The sequence below is a fragment of the Hyalella azteca genome, unplaced genomic scaffold, assembly GCF_000764305.2.
Source record: "Hyalella azteca isolate HAZT.00-mixed unplaced genomic scaffold, Hazt_2.0.2 contig11229, whole genome shotgun sequence".
Taxonomy (NCBI): domain Eukaryota; kingdom Metazoa; phylum Arthropoda; class Malacostraca; order Amphipoda; family Hyalellidae; genus Hyalella; species Hyalella azteca.
The window spans coordinates 434,231-455,184 of record NW_025941232.1 but is presented as its reverse complement, the minus strand read 5'-3'; the positions used below and the strand labels follow the sequence as shown (position 1 = coordinate 455,184).

The window sequence follows — 20,954 nt, the reverse complement described above, 5'->3', positions numbered from 1 at the left end:
TGTTTATCATTGAATTAATCAGTGCAGGGTAGATTCTGCATACCTGATAACACACACCGCAGTTCCAGCAGTTGATCAGGCATGGGAGTCCCGTCAGTTTTGTTGGGCTCCTCCATTGATGTGCAAAATTAGTCTTTAGCTTCTCTCTTTACTGGAACTCGAGCGAAAGTAGGAACGTTAACCTTATGACAGTGTGCGACCTCAGAATATTGCACGAATGAAAACACAACTTTATACTCAAGTTAGCAAAGCCTGACTGCTTCAAGTTGGATCTATTTAATTCAACTGATGTAAATACCTTCCTGGTCTGAAGGTTTCGCAATTTAATTCGCCGTTTACTCGTATTAAGCAAAAGTTGTTTGGTACTAAACATTGAGTCACTGAGAACTCTGAGCACTTGTGCGAAGTCGTGAGACATCTAGCAGGGTTTTAGAGGTGTCGGACCTGTCGGTAAACGAGTAATGCCGTGCGTGATAGGGATCATAATCATTTTTTTTTTATAATTGGGGTAAAGACTTGTGGCGACAAAAGCGCCCACCAGCCTGATCTCTGTCAAAAATCATAATCATTATTATGATCCCTATCAACAAGAATCAAATTGAAATTATTCTTCAATAAAAATATCTTCAGATTTGCTGTCAAGACATTAAAAATTACGAAGAATGGTATTTCTATTGCAGAAACTTTGAAAGTCGTTGATTTGAAAAATAATTTTAGATGGAATAGTTCTGGAGGTGTTCACTTAGGAAAACCATTGAAAAAACTCAGCCAGTGTCATGTATGAAGTAATCTGCGAATGGTGTATTTTCGAAAAATGGGAATATTATTTCCAGGAGCGAATTTAGACAGCGATGCATTGTAAAGATTACATTGAAAAATTGTTTTGCTAGGATAATCAATTAATTTCCTAGCTTCAGCCTCTCAGGTGAACTTAAATCATTCAATTGGTGCTGTGTCCACGGTATTTAATTTAGCTCATACGACTTTTAAATTTGGTTAGCTTGAAATCGACATGCGGTAAAAACAATGAAAAATTGGTGAATGAATGGTCTTGAATAAGATATATTATACTCAAATACTGTAATGGAAAACTTAATTATGAAACTGTATATATTTAATTCAATGAGTAGAGTTAAGCTGCTGGATCTAGGGAGTTGAACGGATTTTGTCGTTAAGAATAGCGTCTTGCCGTAAATTGATGTCTTCTCATCATTGAGAGTAGAGACTCATATCATATCAACGATAAAATAAAGAATAATATTATATAATTTTTTAAGAAATTGATCAGCGATCATAAGACACATTGTAAAATGACTTTTTTAATACGAAGTTGCAACCGCTGCCAAACGTAAGGTGAAAAACAGCCGTCAATGGCTGAACTTTGAGGTGGTATGGCATTTGTGACGTGTAATTCTGTGTTGTTTTTGCGCTCATGCGACTTATTTATGCATAAAATTGTATAGATATTTTATCTCTTGTTAAGGTTAAAATAATTTAACCTTCGTTTTGGAGATTTGTTTTTTGCTTGTTTATTGCGGTATCAGTTTTGATAGATACTTATTTTCGCCCATCATGGCGTCGGTGGAAGAAGGTGAGCATTGTACGACAACCTGAATAGATGGCTATGCAATATAATTTCGTTTCTAAAACCAGACGATATTTGCAACGTTAGCCCAGATAAATAACGTTTTGTGCAATTTCATTGTAAAATTAAAGTTCGGACTTTTATTTGGGAAGACGGTGGCAACACTGCTGACACATTCCGCTCCCCAAATACATAGTAATTGAATTTTAGAATTTCCAATAAAATTGTATACGTATATGTATTTCCATTTTCCGATTGAATAAGCCTAAAACATTTGTCGGTATTATTGCAGATTAACTACATCCAAAAAAAAGGGTGTTTTTTTTAATTATATGTTTTTTGGGGTGTAGATTACGAATCTGAAATCCATTTTTGGCGGTCGGCATCGGAAAACCGATTTTTTGCAATAATACTAGTAAGTCGCGAAAAAAATCGGTTTTCCGATGCCGACCGCCAAAAATGGATTTCAGATTCGTAATCTACACCCCAAAAAACATATAATTAAAAAAAAAAAACACCCTTTTTTTTGGATGTAGTTAATCTGCAATAATACCCACTTGTCGCTCAAATAGTTTTCAGTACTTTTTAGAGTTACGTGTTGATTGATGTTTAATTTGTGTTTCATATACGTGTATCGAACGTAGCTATTAGGGAGACCGGCCGTAAAAGTGTCGAGACGTCCTGCTGCAAGGGTCTCCAGCTGAGTGGCAGAGGTACAGTGATGCATTGTCTCCTAGAAGTTGCGAGGGCTACACGGAACGAAATATGTTGACGTGCTGCGCCATTTATTACGCTTCTTCTCCGCTGTTTATTTTGTTCTGTTTTTTTTTTGTTACTTATATAAATAAGTGAATATATTAATAGAATACAACTTGTATGTGCAAATCAAATGAATCAAATTCATATGATTCTTCAATAAAAATATTTTCAGATTTGCTGTCAAGACATTAAAAATTATGCGCTATGCGCTCCCATTTCTTACTTCTGCATTTTCTTGTCCTTCAGCTGCTGGCTCAAACAAGCTTTATCCCCTGAAACCGATTCTAAAGACTCAAAATGAATCATTCTTAGTAAACTCGACTAATTTTTCAGTAAATTCTCATTCAACACATGTGAATATCATGCTATTTCAATGCTTTCCTACTCAATAACATTTTCTATACACAATCCAGAGTTCACCGTTCCAGCTCCAAATCAGTACAATTTTGAAGTTTTTATTTATCTTCTCTCTGCTTCATAATCATAGCAGGTCAGAAAAAAATACAGCTTAGATTGCTCAACCTAAGACGAAAAATGAAGTTCAACTCTCGAACTGTTTATAATTAATTGCAGAAGAGACTCCCTCGTTCCAGTCTTGCTCGGAACAGCATGATCGCGAGAGTCTCAGATGCGTTGGTGGCTCAGCAGAAGACGCCGGTGCAGGAAATGAAAACCTCGGTCACACCTCCAGCTCTGTCTTCCCAAAACGAAATGATCCCTGCACCAAAACTGGCCAGCTGGACGGCGCAACTTCCGTCATCATCAGGAGTGATTTGGCCACAACTGCGGTTCGTAATCATTTGCCAATTATTATTTGTCTGTCCCACGATTATATTGCTTAAAAAAAATTGTATATGGTTTGACGATAAACCTTATATGTAAGACACACGTCCGACGAGTAAATTACTTGGAGAATAATATACGTTTAAAAATTACTTTTTAAAGACAACACTTCCAAAGAATCCAGTGTCTTCAATCTTACAGATGTACAATGAATTTCTCATTTAATTTTCGAATATTAAAAAAATTAATTTTTCAATTTATTTAATATATAAATTTTTTTTCAAAATTATTTTTTATTCTATTAATTGATTCATGCATTGCCTCTGACTTCACACAAGTGTGCAAAATTTCAGATCAATTAGACAGGTAAAAGTGTGTCAAATATCAGTTTTAAGATTTGTAGCTGACAAAATAATTTTTTCAATTTTTTTAATATTAAAAATTTTTTTTTTAATTCTTAAAATCATTTATTGTGACATTTGATTCATGCATTGCCGCCAACTTTACACAAGTGTGCAAAATTTCAGATCGATAGGACAACAAACAGACAAACAAGAAGTGAAGTTAAAGAGAAGTGTTGTAAAAATGGGTCTCTCTGCCTCAGTTAATCTTTTTGACGATGAGTATAAAATTAACACCAAAGTATTGACATGATTGTAATAATTTCCTAACCTAAGGATCATTTTTTCATGTCAACAGATTCGAGTTCCTCTAGCCTCGCCCGTCACGAGCTGCGATGCGCGTCACCAGACGCTGGTACAAGTCAGGCCAGAAGAGGCGGCCGTCGGTCGCTCAGCCTCCGCCCCGCCCGACGCGCCGCGCCCGCCTGACGCGCAGAGCGTCTACGGCGAGGACGAACTGCAACGCTCTCACGACACGCAGGTCCGCCTCCATATCTTCCATTACATTAGGATTATGAGTTAGAATAAAATTAGCCTCCATATCTTCCATTACATTAGGATTATGATCATGGCTTAGAATTGAGCTCACATCTTCATTGCATATTATCATTATTTATATCAATATTGTTTTTTTTTTTTCGAGCTTTTGAGTGAGCAATGATGTAAGAATAATTCAATTGAATGTATGATTTCCATTGAATGTCTTAGAAAATTTCTCATGTCTTCCTGCATCTATCGTAATGGAGGCTTGTTCTACGGAGCAGGGGCGTGCCAGGGACCTAGCGCCCTTCCTCTCCCCAGACGACCCAGACGTCGACTTTTACAACGGAATCTTCCAGTACCTCAGCCGGAAAGAATTGCCTAGCAATGTTGAGGATTCATTCAAGAAGATCATCAAGAAGCGTGCTTCGATGTTTTTCGTGAGTAAAAATAATCACAACTTTTTAGGGAAGCCATGTAGCCGATCATGTCATAGAATTTGAAGTCTACTTTCAAATGAGTAAAAGGAAAAATGAATAAAAAATTTACCCTCTCAATTTTCGGCATCGGACTTTTTACCGTGTAGAAATTTCATATTTTTTTAGAGTTTGATTGCTGACGTTAAGGAGGAGTCTGTGTAATTCTTTTTTGAGAAATTGAAAATGAAATTACAAGAGGATGAATATCAAGTCTCGAAATCTATATACCTATCACTTTTCTTCATTCGAAAAATTGCAAGTTAGAATGTGCTCAATTGGTTTCTGTACTTTCATATTAAATGTAAATGTGTTTCATTTTGACCCTCATACCCTCCAATTGTTGTGATAAAATTGTGTAGAGCCCTTGTCTCCTTGTCTAAACGCGCCAATTGACCTTTCCGGACTCGTGACGCTGCTTGACTTGTGATTTAATGCACTGGAATCGCAGTAGAATTACGTGGATAGTCGATGAAAGACTGTGAATAAATTGTACTTCAACCAGTAACATGCATTTGCTTCTTATTACTAACACACTCAAGATAAGATAGATTCGCTCTGACAAATTCTAGCTCTTGTTGTGCAGATAATTGCAACAGGCGACGGCCTGGGCTACAACCGCAACAACCCCAAGTGTGTGGTGACGCGTCGGGACCAGCAAGTCAAGATGGTCCGTGAAGCACATATAGATCCTGATGGTGAGTCAGAGATGTATAGTAATTATGAAAACTGCCTCATTAAATTTAAACCTTGCCAGTAGGAAAGTGTTGCTGTGATTCCTCCGTTGTTGCCAACTTGTCTGCTCGCGCTCGCGCTCACTTGTAATCGGATGTGCGAATGCGAAAATGAAATGAGAGCTAAAAGCTTTAGCGATATTTGATCCGAAAATGAACCAAGTGATAGACATAGTGATGCCAACATCGTCATACTGCCCTAGTGATGCTAGCATATCTTCGTGCTGCGTCGAGTATGAAACATTGTGTGTAAAGTGAGATCAAAATCAACCACATGATAACGCGACTGATCTGCCTTCGAAACAAAAATGCAAAACAAACATGTCCTAACGCGGAAAAATGGGTCAACATTGTAATTTAAAACATAAGTTTTTTTTTGTATTTTCTGGTAGTTAAACATCAATACTTTTTATTCAAATGGATATGTAGAGCAATTCGCATTTAATCATGTTTGAATTGTCACCGTTTTTCAACTTGTTCAATTTGTTTTCGGCACAACGAAACTAACTATATATGCATAATGTGTACATCATTACATCGTCTCTCCTTAAAAATTGTCAGCAAACTTTGCTTTGTTCGCAGGTGTGCACAACGGAGCGCGCAAAATGTATCGCAAGATATTCGCTAAGTTCTACTGGCGCAGCGTCTACACAGACGTTAACAGGTATCCTGCTCTACAAACTCTTTATTCTGTGAATATGAATATATGATCATGTGTTAGCTCCACATTCATGGGCGCTCATTTCTTTCTCGATATATTTAAAGAAGCAGATATGTTACTTTATGATCGATTCGTAAAAATTGATTCCCAGTGCATCGGTTTTTCGGAACATCGTCCAAACTTCTTCACTGATCAAATTATCAGAGGTATTTTGACTAAACCACAATGTATATATTTCTTCTATCTACATATGCGAAGTTTGTCTCCATTATCTTACTGGCGAGTCCAGGCGCCATGTTTTCACTATCCTAGTACGAAATTTTGAGCAAATATCTTGTGGAACTTTAAAATTTCCAGAGTATAAAAATATCGACTCGAGAATTTCATGCTCGATCATCACATATTAGTATTTATATATATGAAAGTTATTAAATTTGCTAGTTTGAGACGTAGCAGCGTATAACAAAGGAAATATTCGAGCGCGTATCCCCACTACCTAGCGGGTCGGGTTCTCACCTCGGCCTGAAATTTTATTTTTATTGATAGAATCAAATAGCTGCACGAAACTGAGAGAGATGAGAGAGAGGAGAGGAGTAATAGAAGTGTTTTTAAATTTTGTTCTCTAATTTATATTTAAAAAAAAAAAGAAAATTATATTAAATTTCGAAGATTAAATCTTCGAAATTTTATATGTAATTTAAATAAAAATTTCATTCATTCAGTCCCGTCCTCCCGTATATCCCGTCGAGATTTTAGGACGGGGAAACGGGAGGACAGGATTTTAGCTTCACTGTGGCCCCGGTCGGCAACATAATTCTACTAGGCATCATAGGCGGTGTTATGGACATCGTCCCGCCTGGTAGCACGGATACCATTCGTTACCACTTATACCACCAGGGATCAGGAAGTGAAAATATGCATTCTCTTGATCTCGAACAATTGATCCCGGATCGTCTGCCAGTATAACAATATATCTGGTATGGTAATGCCAGCTACTGGAATGCAATTATAACCAGTATTTTACCACATATTCTAACTACTTCTACTTCATCACTTGTTTTTAAATACAATAAACTGTGCTGACAGCTACGTGAAGGCCTGCACCAAATGCCAAGAGGAGCCCAATATTCAGAGCGCCAGCGCCGACCTCTGCGTGGAAGAGCAAACTGTGATGGACCTGCAAGATGTCTGGCAGAAGGTGATTCTCAAGCAATAATATTTTAAAGTACAAAATTATAAAGTGATTAAATTATGAAGTGATTAAGTAAAGTATGAAGTAAAAAAGTGAAATAAAAAAATACTCATACTTATTTTTTTTCAATTTCAATCAACGCTGCTAATACCATATTAATTAAATACACGAGTTAAATAAAACGACTAATATAATATTATATAACTCTTGAATGTGATTTTAATACCAGATAGAAGTGCGCATCCATGGACCACTACGTCGGTCGTTGCAAGGCAGCGACCATCTCGTGACGCTGCTGGACGCCTGCAGCGGCTACGCGGTGGCCCAGGCTCTGCCTCCGCACAACCTCGAGGCGAACGCCGCCAGCTTCTTGCTCCACACCTTCTGCAGGAACGGCTTCCCTCGACAATGTCATGTAAAGTTACTCAACATTTGCTCATTTTTGATCGGTTGCGGGGTTTAACAATGTTTTTTTAAGGCTAAAGAATTGTTTTCAAAAATGTGTGTTCTTGGTTAGCAAATTTGAGAATGAGAAGTGCTCGAAAGCCAGTTTAATGTTCGTTCGACGTATAGATTCACAGTATGAATAATGCTAGATAACCAATCTGCCAAGTAACACTAAATAACAAAATGTGGACGTTCTTTAGCCAGTTGCCTTGATTTTATGGGCTCATGCACTATACCAGTGCAAACCTCATACAGACGATCTCAACCCGTGCAACGACTTACTTACTGTATACAGGAATGCGACAAATTTCGCACCCATCTCATTCCAATTATAAATACAGCCATTAACGCAAAACACTGAAGATATCAATTATGCATTTATGTGTTATAGCAATAAATGCACAAATTTTGTTCTACGCGACGTGGCGCTGAAATTTTTCTGATTTAAGAGCAGTTTCTTGCCGGTCATGTCTGCATGTGGAAAATTGCTAGAGGGCAGGTTGTTCGTTGATTTAAGGGGGGCGTCTACCCTAAAGTTTTCGGATTTGGCTTTTTCGGTTTTTAGTCTCATCTTAAAGCTGACATTCTGCCCTATCCAACGGCACCATTACCATCTCTGTACGTTGATTTGTGTGTTCACGACAGATCATGAAAGGGAATGGGGTGGGGGAGTTCTTTAACAAATAGAATAGGAGGAAATTCTTTGCGAGCACTTTAAATAGAGTGTCTGCTTGAGCTGCACCTTAGTTACCCGCCTGGCGTCGTATGAGGAGGTGTGCAAGCAGTCGCTCCCACCATCCTTGACTGGAATCAAGCTCCAGTAACGTTTAGTTTTGTATCCTTGCTACGTTGAGTGCCTATTGCGATGCGCCCGGGACTTTGTTGCGCTCTCCTGAACATTCACACTTATTGTCACGGCAAACCTATCTCCTCCTAGAGTTTTGAAGCTACAGCGATGAGATATATACCATTCCATTCGTAAAGACCATATACCTATTGAGCAACGAAGCCCTTTTTTAGATTTGTGTATAGTTTGGATTTAAAATGTGGGGGAAGGGGGGAAAATCCGAAGAAAATGAGAAGAAGACGGAAAAATGTGTGTAAAAAAAACTAAGGCAAAAATAAAAAATCGGGCTTCGTTACTCGATTAGTATGGTCTTTACGAATCGAATGGTATATCTTTCAATGCTGTAGCTTGAAAACTGTAGGAGGAGATAGATTTTTAATGTACCCCCTTTTTGTCCGTGTTCTATGAATTTCACGTTTTCTATTAATTTTCCGAAAATATCCCACGAACAAAATCTGCTTGTATTTCGGTTTTACACATATGTGCGAAGTTTCAGAAAGATCCGTTGGTAAATGTGGAAGTTTTTCTGGAGGATAGACGCCCCCCTTAAAATCACTTCACTAAAGCATTGCTCATATCTATTGGAACTTCTCAAATACGTTTTAAAAGGATTAAAGAACAATAATACATAAAATAGGTTGTATGTACTAATCTCTGCGTTGTTGCTCACGCAGGCAGTTGGGATGTCTGCGTCGGTGTTTGCCAATCTGCTGTCGTGCTACTCGTCGTTGAGGGAGTCCTGCGCCGACACTTTAGCTAGCATCAGGAGCAGCAATCCTGACGAGATGAGTCAACTGCCTGGGGAGCTCGTGCAGCTCAATGATGGCAATAGAGCACATCGTTGGACAGTAATTGGTCAGTCTCTTGAATATTAAGTAACTAGTTTTTACTCTCGTAATTTGCCCAAAAAAATTCTGCATCGCACAGTTTTATTTTTATCAGTTTAATTTTTAAGTTGGATTTTGAATGTACTTTTTAGGTTACACTTTATTCAGTGTACTTCTTTACTTCTTACCCCCCTATGTAGTATTACTGTGAAGTTTATTGTAATTTCTTCTTATACTTTTTGTAAGGCAGGAGCTCTGATTGTAACGCGTGATGCAAGTAGTTATACAGTGGGGGGAAATAAATATTCGTACACTTGAAAAATCGTATTTTAATGGATGTAAGTACACAAACTGAACAGGAGAAGTGATTTATATTATGTATAAAGGCGCATTGTATTCAAAAATAGCATCAATAGAAATTAAATCTCAATGCAACAAAANGTGTTGGGGATGTCATGGTGGAAGTGTTTGGGATGTCATGGTGGAAGTGTTGGGGATGTCATGGTGGAAGTGTTGAGTCATAGAGGAAGTGATGGGGACTGTTTCTGTTAGTTATCATGGGTCCGTCGTTTGATTGTTGTAAATCACACTTTTATCAGTCTGATAATGCTGAACAGCATCTTTTAATGTTCAAGAATGTCTTAGAGAGTCTTTCGCTCGAAAACTATAGATCTGATTTATCTCAAAATGATGTATGAAAAATTATGGCGGCGTCTTTGGGGTACCGAACTCCTTTAACCTGACTTTTGTGGTGGGGAAGGAAAAATTTAGGAGCTGATTTGTAAGAAAATTTATTGTACCTATTAAATTTAAATTCTAAATCATTTGCTAATTTCTCGTAAATCTTTTGTTAGCTCGTTTCTTTTAAAGATGCTGATGTGGCTGATGTGTGAATAATCTTCAAACGATTCAAATAATTTTCAATGAAACAGATGAGATGATTGAGGAGGTAGTATCACGGGACGGCTTGTCATGGGACATCGAGGTGCAGCATCAGCTCTTCAAACTGAACTTACGACCAGGCGCCGCTGGAGCGTCTGCATTCTCTCAGATGTTCGGTCGCTGCCCTGCTGCAGGTAACCACATTACCTGTTACTTGCGAGTGAGCAAGAAAACATATTTTTGTTCAACCCCAGTGTCATTCATCTTTGTGATTTTCACATACGTAATTGATAAGGTTGAGCCTCGAGAAATTTACTGGAAGTTCGGTTCTTTAATGTTCAGTCATGTGTGCCAAAATTAAAAGAGAACTCTAAGGTAAGAGCTCAACTCTAGATTAAAGTTACACTATAACGTATCAACAGAAGAATAACTGAATAACTATGGACGCAATATACAGATTTTCTGTTTCCCCGCATCTCGGCCTGTTGTTGAAGAACTTAACGGGCTAGCAGAAACTGTTTGTTGAAAACATGTCTTGGATGATAAAATTAAGAATAAGTTGGGCTTTAAAAAAATAGCCTTTAAAAGACTGGCGCTTAGCATAGAGAAGGCATTTTCTCTCAACTGTCCCTAATTTCTTGGGAATCTTCAGAGCAAAACTATCGTCATATTTACGGCTTCAAGTCGTAACAAATTTTTTCTTTTGTATTTCATCCCCGTGACACACTTCACACGTGGCACACTTCACACGTGGCACACTTCACACGTGGTACACTTCACACATGACACACTTCACACGTGACACACTTCACGCGTGACACACTTCACACGTGACACACTTCACGCGTGGCACACTTCACACGTGGTCGTGACACACTTCACACGTGGCACACTTCACGCGTGACACACTTCACACGTGACACACTTCACACGTGGCACACTTCACGCGTGACACGCTTCACGCGTGACACACTTCACGCGTGACACATTAGATGCTTATAATATGACTGATAGACTTTTTGAGTAATAATATACAACTTCAATATTAATTTTTTATCATCAGTTACGGACATGAGATATAAGCTAGGGTCTCTTCGTAAATAGTTTGTCTTGATGCATTAATCACTTTGATCGACTTCGCACGATGTGTTTACAATATGTATGATGGAACAATTGTCAAGGAAATATAAAAATCAACAAATTGCTACGATGTCTGTCTCGCTGCCGTTCGATCCAGATAATGGCAGGGTGTCGCAGTGGTTACGGTTGAGGGTACCTGTATTGAAGCAGAGAGTTGCGGGTTCGAAATCCGCTTGCTGTGCCATTTTTCTCGGAATCGGCAAGGAGGCCGTGCGGTGATGTGGTGACAGACCAGCAGCATGGCCTCAATAACGCTGATACCGCTATCATATAATATTATATTATTATTATTATTATTATTATTATTATTATTATTATTATTATTATATTATCATTATTATTATATCCCAACGTGATTAAAATTGGAACTCGCTTCCGATGACCTGTAAATTTTTAGTGCCAGGCTTCAAACAGACTAACAAGCGTACAAACTTTTAGTAATATACAAAAGATAATAACAAAAATAAGAATGGACTGAATTTTCCCAGTATGAATTTAATTTAGACCAGCGTCGGCCGCAGATTGTATACGCGCGTTTAAACATTAAAATTTTGCGTATATAAAATCTATTTCTGACACGACGCTACGCCAGTGCTGATTAAGAGTTGAATCTTATAACAACTGCTTCCATTTTTAACGCGGGAATCACGAGTCACTGCAAGATGAGAGGTTATGATTGGAATAAAAAAAATTGAGAGGTGATTCTAAATTTGGTAAGTGTACAAGTAACAAAGAATAAAAAGTTACATTTGTCTTCAAATTTAGAAACGGAAGTTCCGTGATAGTTGCGGGCATGAAAGTGTCCTTAAATTAACCTACTCCTGTTTGAAGGTTATGGTGACTTTTCTAACGAAAATTTTTAAGCTTGGGCAACGACGGGTTGACCTGCAACTACACACTAATATCAACCAACACTACATTGAATTAATATTAATTTAATAGAGTTTACTTTGTTAAGCGCATTCTTATCCAAACGCATATTTTACTAACGGTTTCCGTTATATTCGATTGTGTTATTGATGAGGATTGTTTTTCTTCGAAGTTCTATCCCTAAACTAATATATCACACGAATGATTCGTAGGTTCTGCAAGTGCTGCGTCTGATGCAATCTGCAGTTTCACATCCCAAGCTAAATCAAGGCGACATCTACACAGTGCGACTCAACAGGTGAAACATTTAATTATTTTTCTTTACAGTTCCATCGTTGGTTGATGTGTGCTTAATCATAAACTGGTGCAAATATTAAAGTTTTATTACCGGTATCCTCTAGCGATTTCTACACTTTGGGAAGTTGTTGGACATGAATTTGAATCATTTGCATGCAAGAAACATTTAATTGTTGATCTGATTTTAAACTGATATTGAATACCGTTCTATAATTTATCTAATCCTAGATAAAAACTGATAAAAATTACGTTCGTATGTCTTTTTAAGAATATTACAGTTTTACTAGTTAATATTTGCACACATAACTTGCAGTACCGTCACTGCGATGAAACATTGGCGAGTAAAATCAGCTTCCGCATCCACCAACGTAAACATAGAGAAGCAGCGCGGCGCAGAGCAGCCTTACAGGGAGAAACTCAGGTAAGATGTAAACTCTTTAATGGAATGCTAGTTTAAGCGTGCTGGGGCGACTGCGATCTCATGAATTAGGAAGGAAATGATACCAGGTGCTCACTGGGCAGTGGACAGATTCAGAGTGAATTTATTCAAAAGGTATACGTTACAACGTAGAATAAGTTTGTTGTTCAAGAAGGTCGGATCATAAGAACAGGTTGGTAAATTATGGGCGCTTATTACATTTCTACACTCTTGCCTTGTGCTCCATGATTTTTCAGGACTTTGAGAATGCTGTTTCCCTAAATATGGAATCGGCTGTTTCCCTGTATCAATTTGAACAAATAAATCATGATATTAATTATGAAATGATGAACTCGCTTGGGGCACAACTGGTTGGTGAGTGGACTGGAGTTTGTTATACCTTTGTGAGAACAATTCCTTAACTCAGGGAAATTAAATCCGTTCTTCTTAACTTTTACGATGTAATGGCTACGCTCTCATAACGATAATCATTGATAAATGCAGAAAGAATCTAAATGGAACCATCTTGAAGAGAAATAGAATAAATCTATTACCTCCTCTTCCAATGGCCAATTTGCAAATCCCTTCATCGTTTTCCCTGCAATTAGTAAACAATTTGCCCACAGCAAAATGAGATGCCTCGACTAATTTTTCAAAAATCTATCCAACTTTACCGGGAGATCTTGATCGGTGGCTCGGTTCCATATGGTGTCGGTACCCTGCCCGTATATTCCTCTAACTTTCGTGGCTTCACTGCCGTTTGTATTGTTTCAAGTGATCGTACCCACAGTATCCAAGTGGTGGTACCCACAGTATCCAAGTGGTGGTACCCACAGCACCCAAGTGGTCGTACCCACAGTACCCAATTGGTCGTACCCACAGCACCCAAGTGGTCGTACCCACAGTACCTAAGTGGTCGTGCCCAGGTGGTCGTACCCGAGTACAATACACAGTTTCAAGTGGTCGTACCCACAGTTATAGTCTCTTGTCCGTCATTCGTAGTTGCTTCATCCTAAAGATTTTCACGGCCGGCATTGACTTACTTTGTATGGTTTTCGGTGTCTGCACTGTTATGGTGTTTCTCCCAGCTCGGTACCGTGCCACCGCCGCTGTTGGCTGCGGCCACTCTCCCGCAAGGCATTTGTCTGTTGGGCCAGTCGTATTAATGATGTTACTGTCAATAACGTGATCGTCTCACACATTTTGCTTATTTTAGTGATGATTGAGTAACGATTGCCCTGGCCGTTGTGCTATTACAAGCTGTACATTCAGTAATAGAACGAAGTCCATACGGTCGTTACATGTAGATTGTCCGTTCAGAACTCTTGGTTGTGCCCCCGTGACGACTATAGAACAACTTATTGGCAATTACTGTGGCTTACGTAACCTGCTTTGCTAAAATTAACATGTTACCGACACTTGACTTAGGAATTCCGTTCTATCTGCGCTGCTTTAATACAATGCCCATAAAAAGCTTGTACGTCCTCGAAATATTTTTTCCTCTGCTGATTTTCTGGTTGCGCCCGTAAATCCCATTCATAACAGCCTCAACTGCAGCTCATGCACGATTACAGTTCTATATTTATGACCCTTCTGAAGCCACTATATTCGTATTTTACGAAACTACAAACTTGCAAGCAATTTAGATGCCTCATTTCAATCAAAACCATCTAGTATAACTCAAAAGCTTCGAATGTTCTGAAAATTTGAACGAAAATTGCTTAAATTATGAAGAAAAATTATTCGTTTTACAGCTAATAAAGTTAATTGTATCCAAGCGATTCTCTAGAAAGTATCGTCATTCCCTGATCTATATTGTAAACTCGGTTTCCTTGAAACATTGGTTTCAATCGCTGACTTCGATTCATAAAGTAGACGAATATGTAAAATATTCATTATTTTAATTTCAAACAAAGAATAAGATAACGCTGCACAATCTACTATTTTTGTAATGCCATCCATTCTTCAGTAAATTCAAATCTGGTGACTGCATGACAGGAATATCCAATCATGTAACAAGATGATTCAGGGGAAGCTTTTGACAGTTTCGTTTTTGTGTATTGGAGTTTTCTAGATTTTTCGATAAACTTTCGTAATTCCATGAACGAAAAGAAGATACAGGATGATTGAAGCTTCCAAAAATGATCTCGGCGTAGTATATAGTGACAGTTATCTTGGTTGCACCTGAAACGTAAATGTAATGAAGGATGAATATGATGCAGAATATCTTATTTTCGAATATTAACATTTTTTACAGAAAGTGAACGCTATGAATCCAAGAATCGTGCCAACAAAAAGAAAGCGGAAGCTACGGCCTGTTACAAAATTGAAGGGTAAGTGTTCTTGAATAACTATATAAATCATATCGCGCTTTCAGATCTAAACACATTCCAATTTTGAACGTATTGCTAGATTTCAGGTAAATAGTTTTTTGATCTAAGAAAGTAAAGACTATAGGACAACTATATTCCAAAATTTAGCGTCGATCCATCTTCAATTAAATAAAGTTGACCTAGATTTAATGCCCTGATCAAATCGAAAGCCAAGTAACGAAAATAATTTTCACCTACGATGAATATATCCATAAACTATCAAACTACGTTTATTGTTGTTACTTTGAAGTTTCGGTTTCCTGCAGAAGAACCAACCTACTTCAGTCGTGGTCCTGCTGGTTGCACTCTCAACAAGAAAAATCATGCTGCAGAAAATGCTCGGTTGCAGCACATATCTGGGCTACATTTGCAACCACAACTTCACCCGTTGCCGCCTCAAGTTGTCTCACACAACTTGCAGCGTCACCCGCTGCAACAACAACATTTGGAGCAACATTCCAACATTCAGTTACACTTCCCCCGTGTTTCTACGTTGCCACAACACATTCAACCCCAGTATCAGTCGCTCCCAATAACAACTGTTTTACATCAAACCAATCATTTTCATGAGTGTACAGGTCACCAGGCGGAACACCATCAGCAGGTAGTACATCAGCAACAACATTCACATGTAGTTTCTCAGCAGCAGCCAGTCCCGCATCAAAACAACGTCCAAGTGCAACCCTATAGCCAACAAACTCAAATCTTAAGCATCAACAATGAATGCTGCGTTAACACTACAAGTCCTGAAGCTGTTTCTGTTGCTGGAAACAGTGATAAGGCTACCATCGAAATCATCCATCATCCATTCGATGCTAACGAAGGGCGTGTGATAACAATAGAAAGTCCATCAACAACTCAAGCTGTTTCAGTAGATGCAAGCATACCGCATGATTCATTGGACCCGAAGCCCAAAGTAGAAGTTCAGGCTGGAACGCATCACGATTGTCTCACCGCCTCCACCGTGGCCGCTGTTAAGAACTTACTCATGGCTACTAAGGACGAGCGATGTCTTAGAGGCAAATACACCAGGTAAGACATAACAAAATTCACTACTAGCTTTGAAGATATTTCGATGTAATATTGAATATATTGAAAGACTTTCGAAATAATGCATACTTTCGGCATGTGGTAGTTACTTACAAAGATCTTTGTTTACCTAATTAGATCTACTACCAGCCATTGCAGTTCAGTTCAGAATGATCTAATATCAGAAGTGTCAAATTTATCCTAATACTGTTGAATTTTATGACTGTTAATGTATTTTAAGAAAGAATGCCTATACTTTCAGATACTCCCCTGAGACTCGTGAAGAGATCGCCCGCTTTGCTTTGGTGCGCGGGATCAAGGAGGCTTGCCGAGTTTGGTCTTCAAAACTTGGTAGTCCACTAAGTGAGAGCACCGTCAGAAACTTCTTCAAAAAATACAAAAAATTTTCGGTTTGCGATCAAGAAAGCATGGGTAAATACGCAGTAAAATACGGGCTTCAAAGAGCCACGGCATATTACACTAAAGAACTTGGCTTTGTACTCAAGGAAGGGCAAATGCGAAAGTTCAAAAAACTCTACCTGGCGCGTGCAGCTAATTCAGATGAGCCTGAAGAATCCGATGAAAACAAAAAAAGACTATCGAGGTTTGGATCCACTAGCAAAAGAAGCTACTCAAAGCAAATGAAAGAAGAAATAGGCCAATTCGCCCATCAGCTGGGCATTAATATGGCAATGCAGCATTTTTCAGAAAAGTTACAATTTCCCGTTAAAGAAAGCACTATTCGAAAGTTTAAAAAGAAATTCTTGGAAAACACTAACCAGGCCGGACCAAGTAACACAAACACTTCTGAAACATCGATATCCGAAGTTTCAGCGATCGACCAACAAATACAAATTAATGCTGATGATAATGTTCATGAGCGAGTAAGTCAAACCGTTCTCTCTTCGATTGCACCATCTTCTGGCAATGTAAGCACTACTAATCATTTCCCATACCATCAGCTCTACGCTCACAATGCACATTCTGGTTCTCATCATTCAAGCCTTTCTTCGAATAATCTTCCAATGCAAGGACACTCTTACCCCTCGAACGTTACGATCCACTCAAATATGAACCCTGTTCCTTATCAGCCGCAAACAGCATCCTCATCATCAGTCATCATGAACCAGAGTTTTCACGTAGAGCACCATCATCAACAACAACAACATGCAGAAGATGGAAACAGCTTCCAACAACAGCCACAAAATTACATCGATGGATATGGCCCTCAACTGACTTCGTCAAACGCTTCTGCTGGCCAGACGCCTCTTGGTTTGCCTCACTCAATGCAAGCTTCTATGGCGCCTCAGAATACAGTGATACAGCCTCAGCAGTTGACACTCATCAACCCTAATGTTAATAACCAGTCGGTAACGAATAACAACCAGCTGCACTTACAACCCTTACTTCATCAACATCCAACCGGACTCCAACAACCACACCAAACAGTACAATGTTTCACTGGGTTATCGCACAATCATGTGTTCGAGAATCTTTCTTTGTCTGGCGAACCTCTATGCTTGTTAAAAGTATCCGAACATGAACGCAATGAACCTTCCCATGGAGTTTTGAATATAACGACATCGACCAGTAAATCTGTGAAAACTTGCTCTTCCAATAATCCCGTCAACATCCTTACTACTGCGGAACACTCAAGCATTATTAACGAAGATTCAAGCCCTTCGCACTTCAATAAAATAAAAAAAAGTGAACATGAACACGCCATTGAATTAGATCCCTCACCAACTTCTCCGGAATTTATTCAACCAAGAAATACGTACAGAAAACTCCATCAGAGGTCGCGTAGAGCAGCTATCGTGCGTCGAGGTAATTACGTTTCTTACAGCCCCGAAGTTCGTGCAGCTATCGGGAAATATGCAGCAGAACATGGAAATCTAGCTGCAGTCAAATTCTATAAGGAACATCACAAGATCGTTATTCCGGAAAGCACAGTTCGTGGACTCAAAGACAAGTACCTCAATAAGAAGCTCTCTGGAAAGAACGAAGTCACGTGGCTTGGATTCGCGCAACGTGGTCGCCCTATGAGGCTTGGCAAATATGACGAAGTCGTGCGTGACTGCATTCAGGAGCTCGTCAAATCCGGAGAAAAGGCAAGTGGCATTACTAACCTGTGATGTGTGCTCGAGATTACAAATTTACCACAAATTTAAGATATTTTGCTTATAGATTTTAACAAATAAAATTACTCCTGTTTGTTTTTAGTACGGTAAGCTTTCACTCCCTGTGAGCATAAAAATATACAGAATTTATACTTTCTTCCCCACATTCGATCAAAAAATATGTGCATAATTTTTGTTGTGGGTTGCGAAATGTTAAAAATATCATTGCCGAAATAAATAAAGGAGGATGGAGAAAAGGATGAGAAATCGTACGTAGTTTTCTTATTACTTTTCCAATTTAATCGAATTTTAATAAATCTAAAATTATTCTCATTTTTTCCTATACATGTGCATTTATCTCCCAAGGAGAACTAGATATTTTTCACTGTATGATGTTGATGTGAAAATATAAGTAAACTTGATTCTAGGAACATGTAGTGAATGGGTTAATGATTTTCCACCTTTATTTATTGATTATATGTTATTTAAAATCCATTCAACATGCAAAGATAATCACATACCTGAACTATAAAATAGTTTTGCACCCCATTCTATCTATCATGTCTCGACATCAACATGATTGATCAGTAAGTAATCAGTAGAGTTATCTCTCTGGTGAAAAAATTATCCAAAACAGGATCAATTTCGAAATGAGATGAACGCCTTGATTTTTTTATTTCGTGCTGTTAATGCCTTCTTATTATTTATTTCCTGTCCATATGAATTCAGTTATCAGTATGAGTTGCAAAATCCAATAATGAATGGACAGTGTCAAGCGAGGTAAATACTTTTATTCAATTCCTTCCTTAATTTTCAAACAGAAGCAAATATTTGTTCATTTTAACCGAAACTGATGGTATCCTGGATATGAGCAGGTCTCTTCGTTCCTAGTGATCGCAACAGCTAAACAAGTCCTCATCAGAGAAGACGCTTCGCTGCTCGAGGAGAACGGCGGACCCATCAAACTCAACCCTACCTGGGCGAAGAGCTTCCTCCGGAGGATGGGGCTGCATCACATGTAGAGCCCTAACATATTCTCTTATGCTGTTGAAATGAAAAAATTATCGATTCTTTGTACGGCAATGTTGCAAGACTACAATTATTTGTTCTTTTACTTCAACACTCACGCGCAGTTTATCGTAACAGTAGCATTATAACTCGACTTCGTGATGTAATGGCAGTCGGGTCGGTCAAACTAATTCGAGGATCGGTCAACCCTACCAGTCACATGTCCAACCAGCAATTCAACAAGAAAGACCGAAGTCAACGTCAGGTTTCCCGCATGTTCATATACAATCGTGGGTTTAATTTTCAAAATATTTAGGATTAATATTAGGTCTATGTATTAGAAAATATTATCTTGACGACAATTTGAAAGGGAATTAAACAATTACCTCCACTAAGACCAGAGACTTTCATTAACCCAATGTCATTTATTGATCTAAAAAATTATTATTATTTCCTTTATCCTAGTAATGATGGGTAACAATACTTTCAGTGGTTTACTTGGAATGACCGCTGACTTACTTTAAATTCAACGCTACATCAAGACATACTTCCAATGCGGACCAATACATACGGAGACATGAGGGCAAAACCTTTCTTGATGGCCAGGGGCGTCACTAAGTTTTAACCCTCTCCCGCCGTATGTCACTCTCCGGGAACATAACTTTCAACTTAAATTATACGTAAACTATTGAGCGTAGCAACATGAGGACGTTTCTACGCAACAGAAAACATTTTAAAGTTATTGTACGTGGCGGCAACCATCAGTGCAAGTCATTTAGTGCTCACTTGAACGTATCCTTTCTGGGAAGTAGACGCGTGACAACACTGCTCCGGTTACTCGTGTCAGGCGGTAGAGGGTTAAGGACCGAGGGGATAAGCCCCCAGAAAATGTACAGGATTTGGGCTAGCATTTCATAGCTAGCAACATCTTGATTACACTACTGCAACTAAACCACGAAGTACTGTACGTTTATAGCATTAAATTCATGTTCAGGCCATATTAAATGGATTTGGTCGGAAATTTTGTATGTAATAAATTTAATACATGAACATATAATTTTATATTTAAGAGCTTAAGTGTATTTTAGGATGGCTTTAACGCGAAATTTGTATTAAAATAGCTAAGAGAGTTCATTGAAATCGTTTACAAGAAATAATTACAAGAGGTATATAAATTGGAGTCGCTACAGATTATTACGATAGTTTTCTTGAGGTCAGTGAACAAAGGATTAAACCAATATAGCTTCAGCTCCATGTGGTTAATTGAAGCTTCACGTTGACACAGCTCAACGTGAGAGTTATCAAGTTTTATGTATGTCAAGCTTCAACACAAATAAAAATATTATAAATTTCATTAATTGATAATATCAGACGCACTTTAAAATTAAATGGGCAGAAAAGTTTGAAGTTTTCGATGTGGTAGTTAGTTCATCGTTGCTATCGGCTTCCTCCGCTTTGATGAGAAGCGAGTCGTGAGTTAGGTCTTGAAATAACATAAGCTACTACACCGAGAGAAATGGGTGGGTCTGGATGACGCACATTGATGAGTCAACCGTCAAGAAAACGATGCACTTTTAAGACCCACTTGCCCCATATGTGTGTCATGCTGACCTACTGCTGGCCCTT

The 20,954-nt window shown here is 38.5% G+C and overlaps 1 protein-coding gene across 1 annotated transcript; it reads left to right on the top strand.

Annotated features, from left to right (window-relative positions):
* The first annotated feature begins 1,361 nt into the window (after window positions 1-1,361).
* Window positions 1,362-19,780, top strand: LOC108666212. The gene is made up of 16 exons (XM_018153041.2): window positions 1,362-1,591; window positions 2,918-3,132; window positions 3,827-4,009; window positions 4,293-4,448; window positions 5,071-5,182; window positions 5,801-5,882; window positions 6,966-7,077; window positions 7,301-7,486; window positions 9,040-9,220; window positions 10,125-10,268; window positions 12,297-12,382; window positions 12,695-12,802; window positions 15,057-15,132; window positions 15,438-16,203; window positions 16,463-18,311; window positions 19,196-19,780. The coding sequence occupies exons 1-16, from the start codon at window positions 1,573-1,575 to the stop codon at window positions 19,340-19,342; spliced, it is 4,422 nt and encodes a 1,473-aa protein (XP_018008530.2). The 5' UTR covers window positions 1,362-1,572; the 3' UTR covers window positions 19,343-19,780.
* Window positions 19,781-20,954: the final 1,174 nt, after the last annotated feature.

Bases quoted from the DNA above. Each gene is read 5' to 3' on its own strand.
- LOC108666212 (XM_018153041.2), top strand. The intron at 4,449-5,070 runs GTGAGTAAAAAT...CTTGTTGTGCAG, and splicing joins AGCGTGCTTCGATGTTTTTC to ATAATTGCAACAGGCGACGG. The intron at 15,133-15,437 runs GTAAGTGTTCTT...GGTTTCCTGCAG, and splicing joins GCCTGTTACAAAATTGAAGG to AAGAACCAACCTACTTCAGT.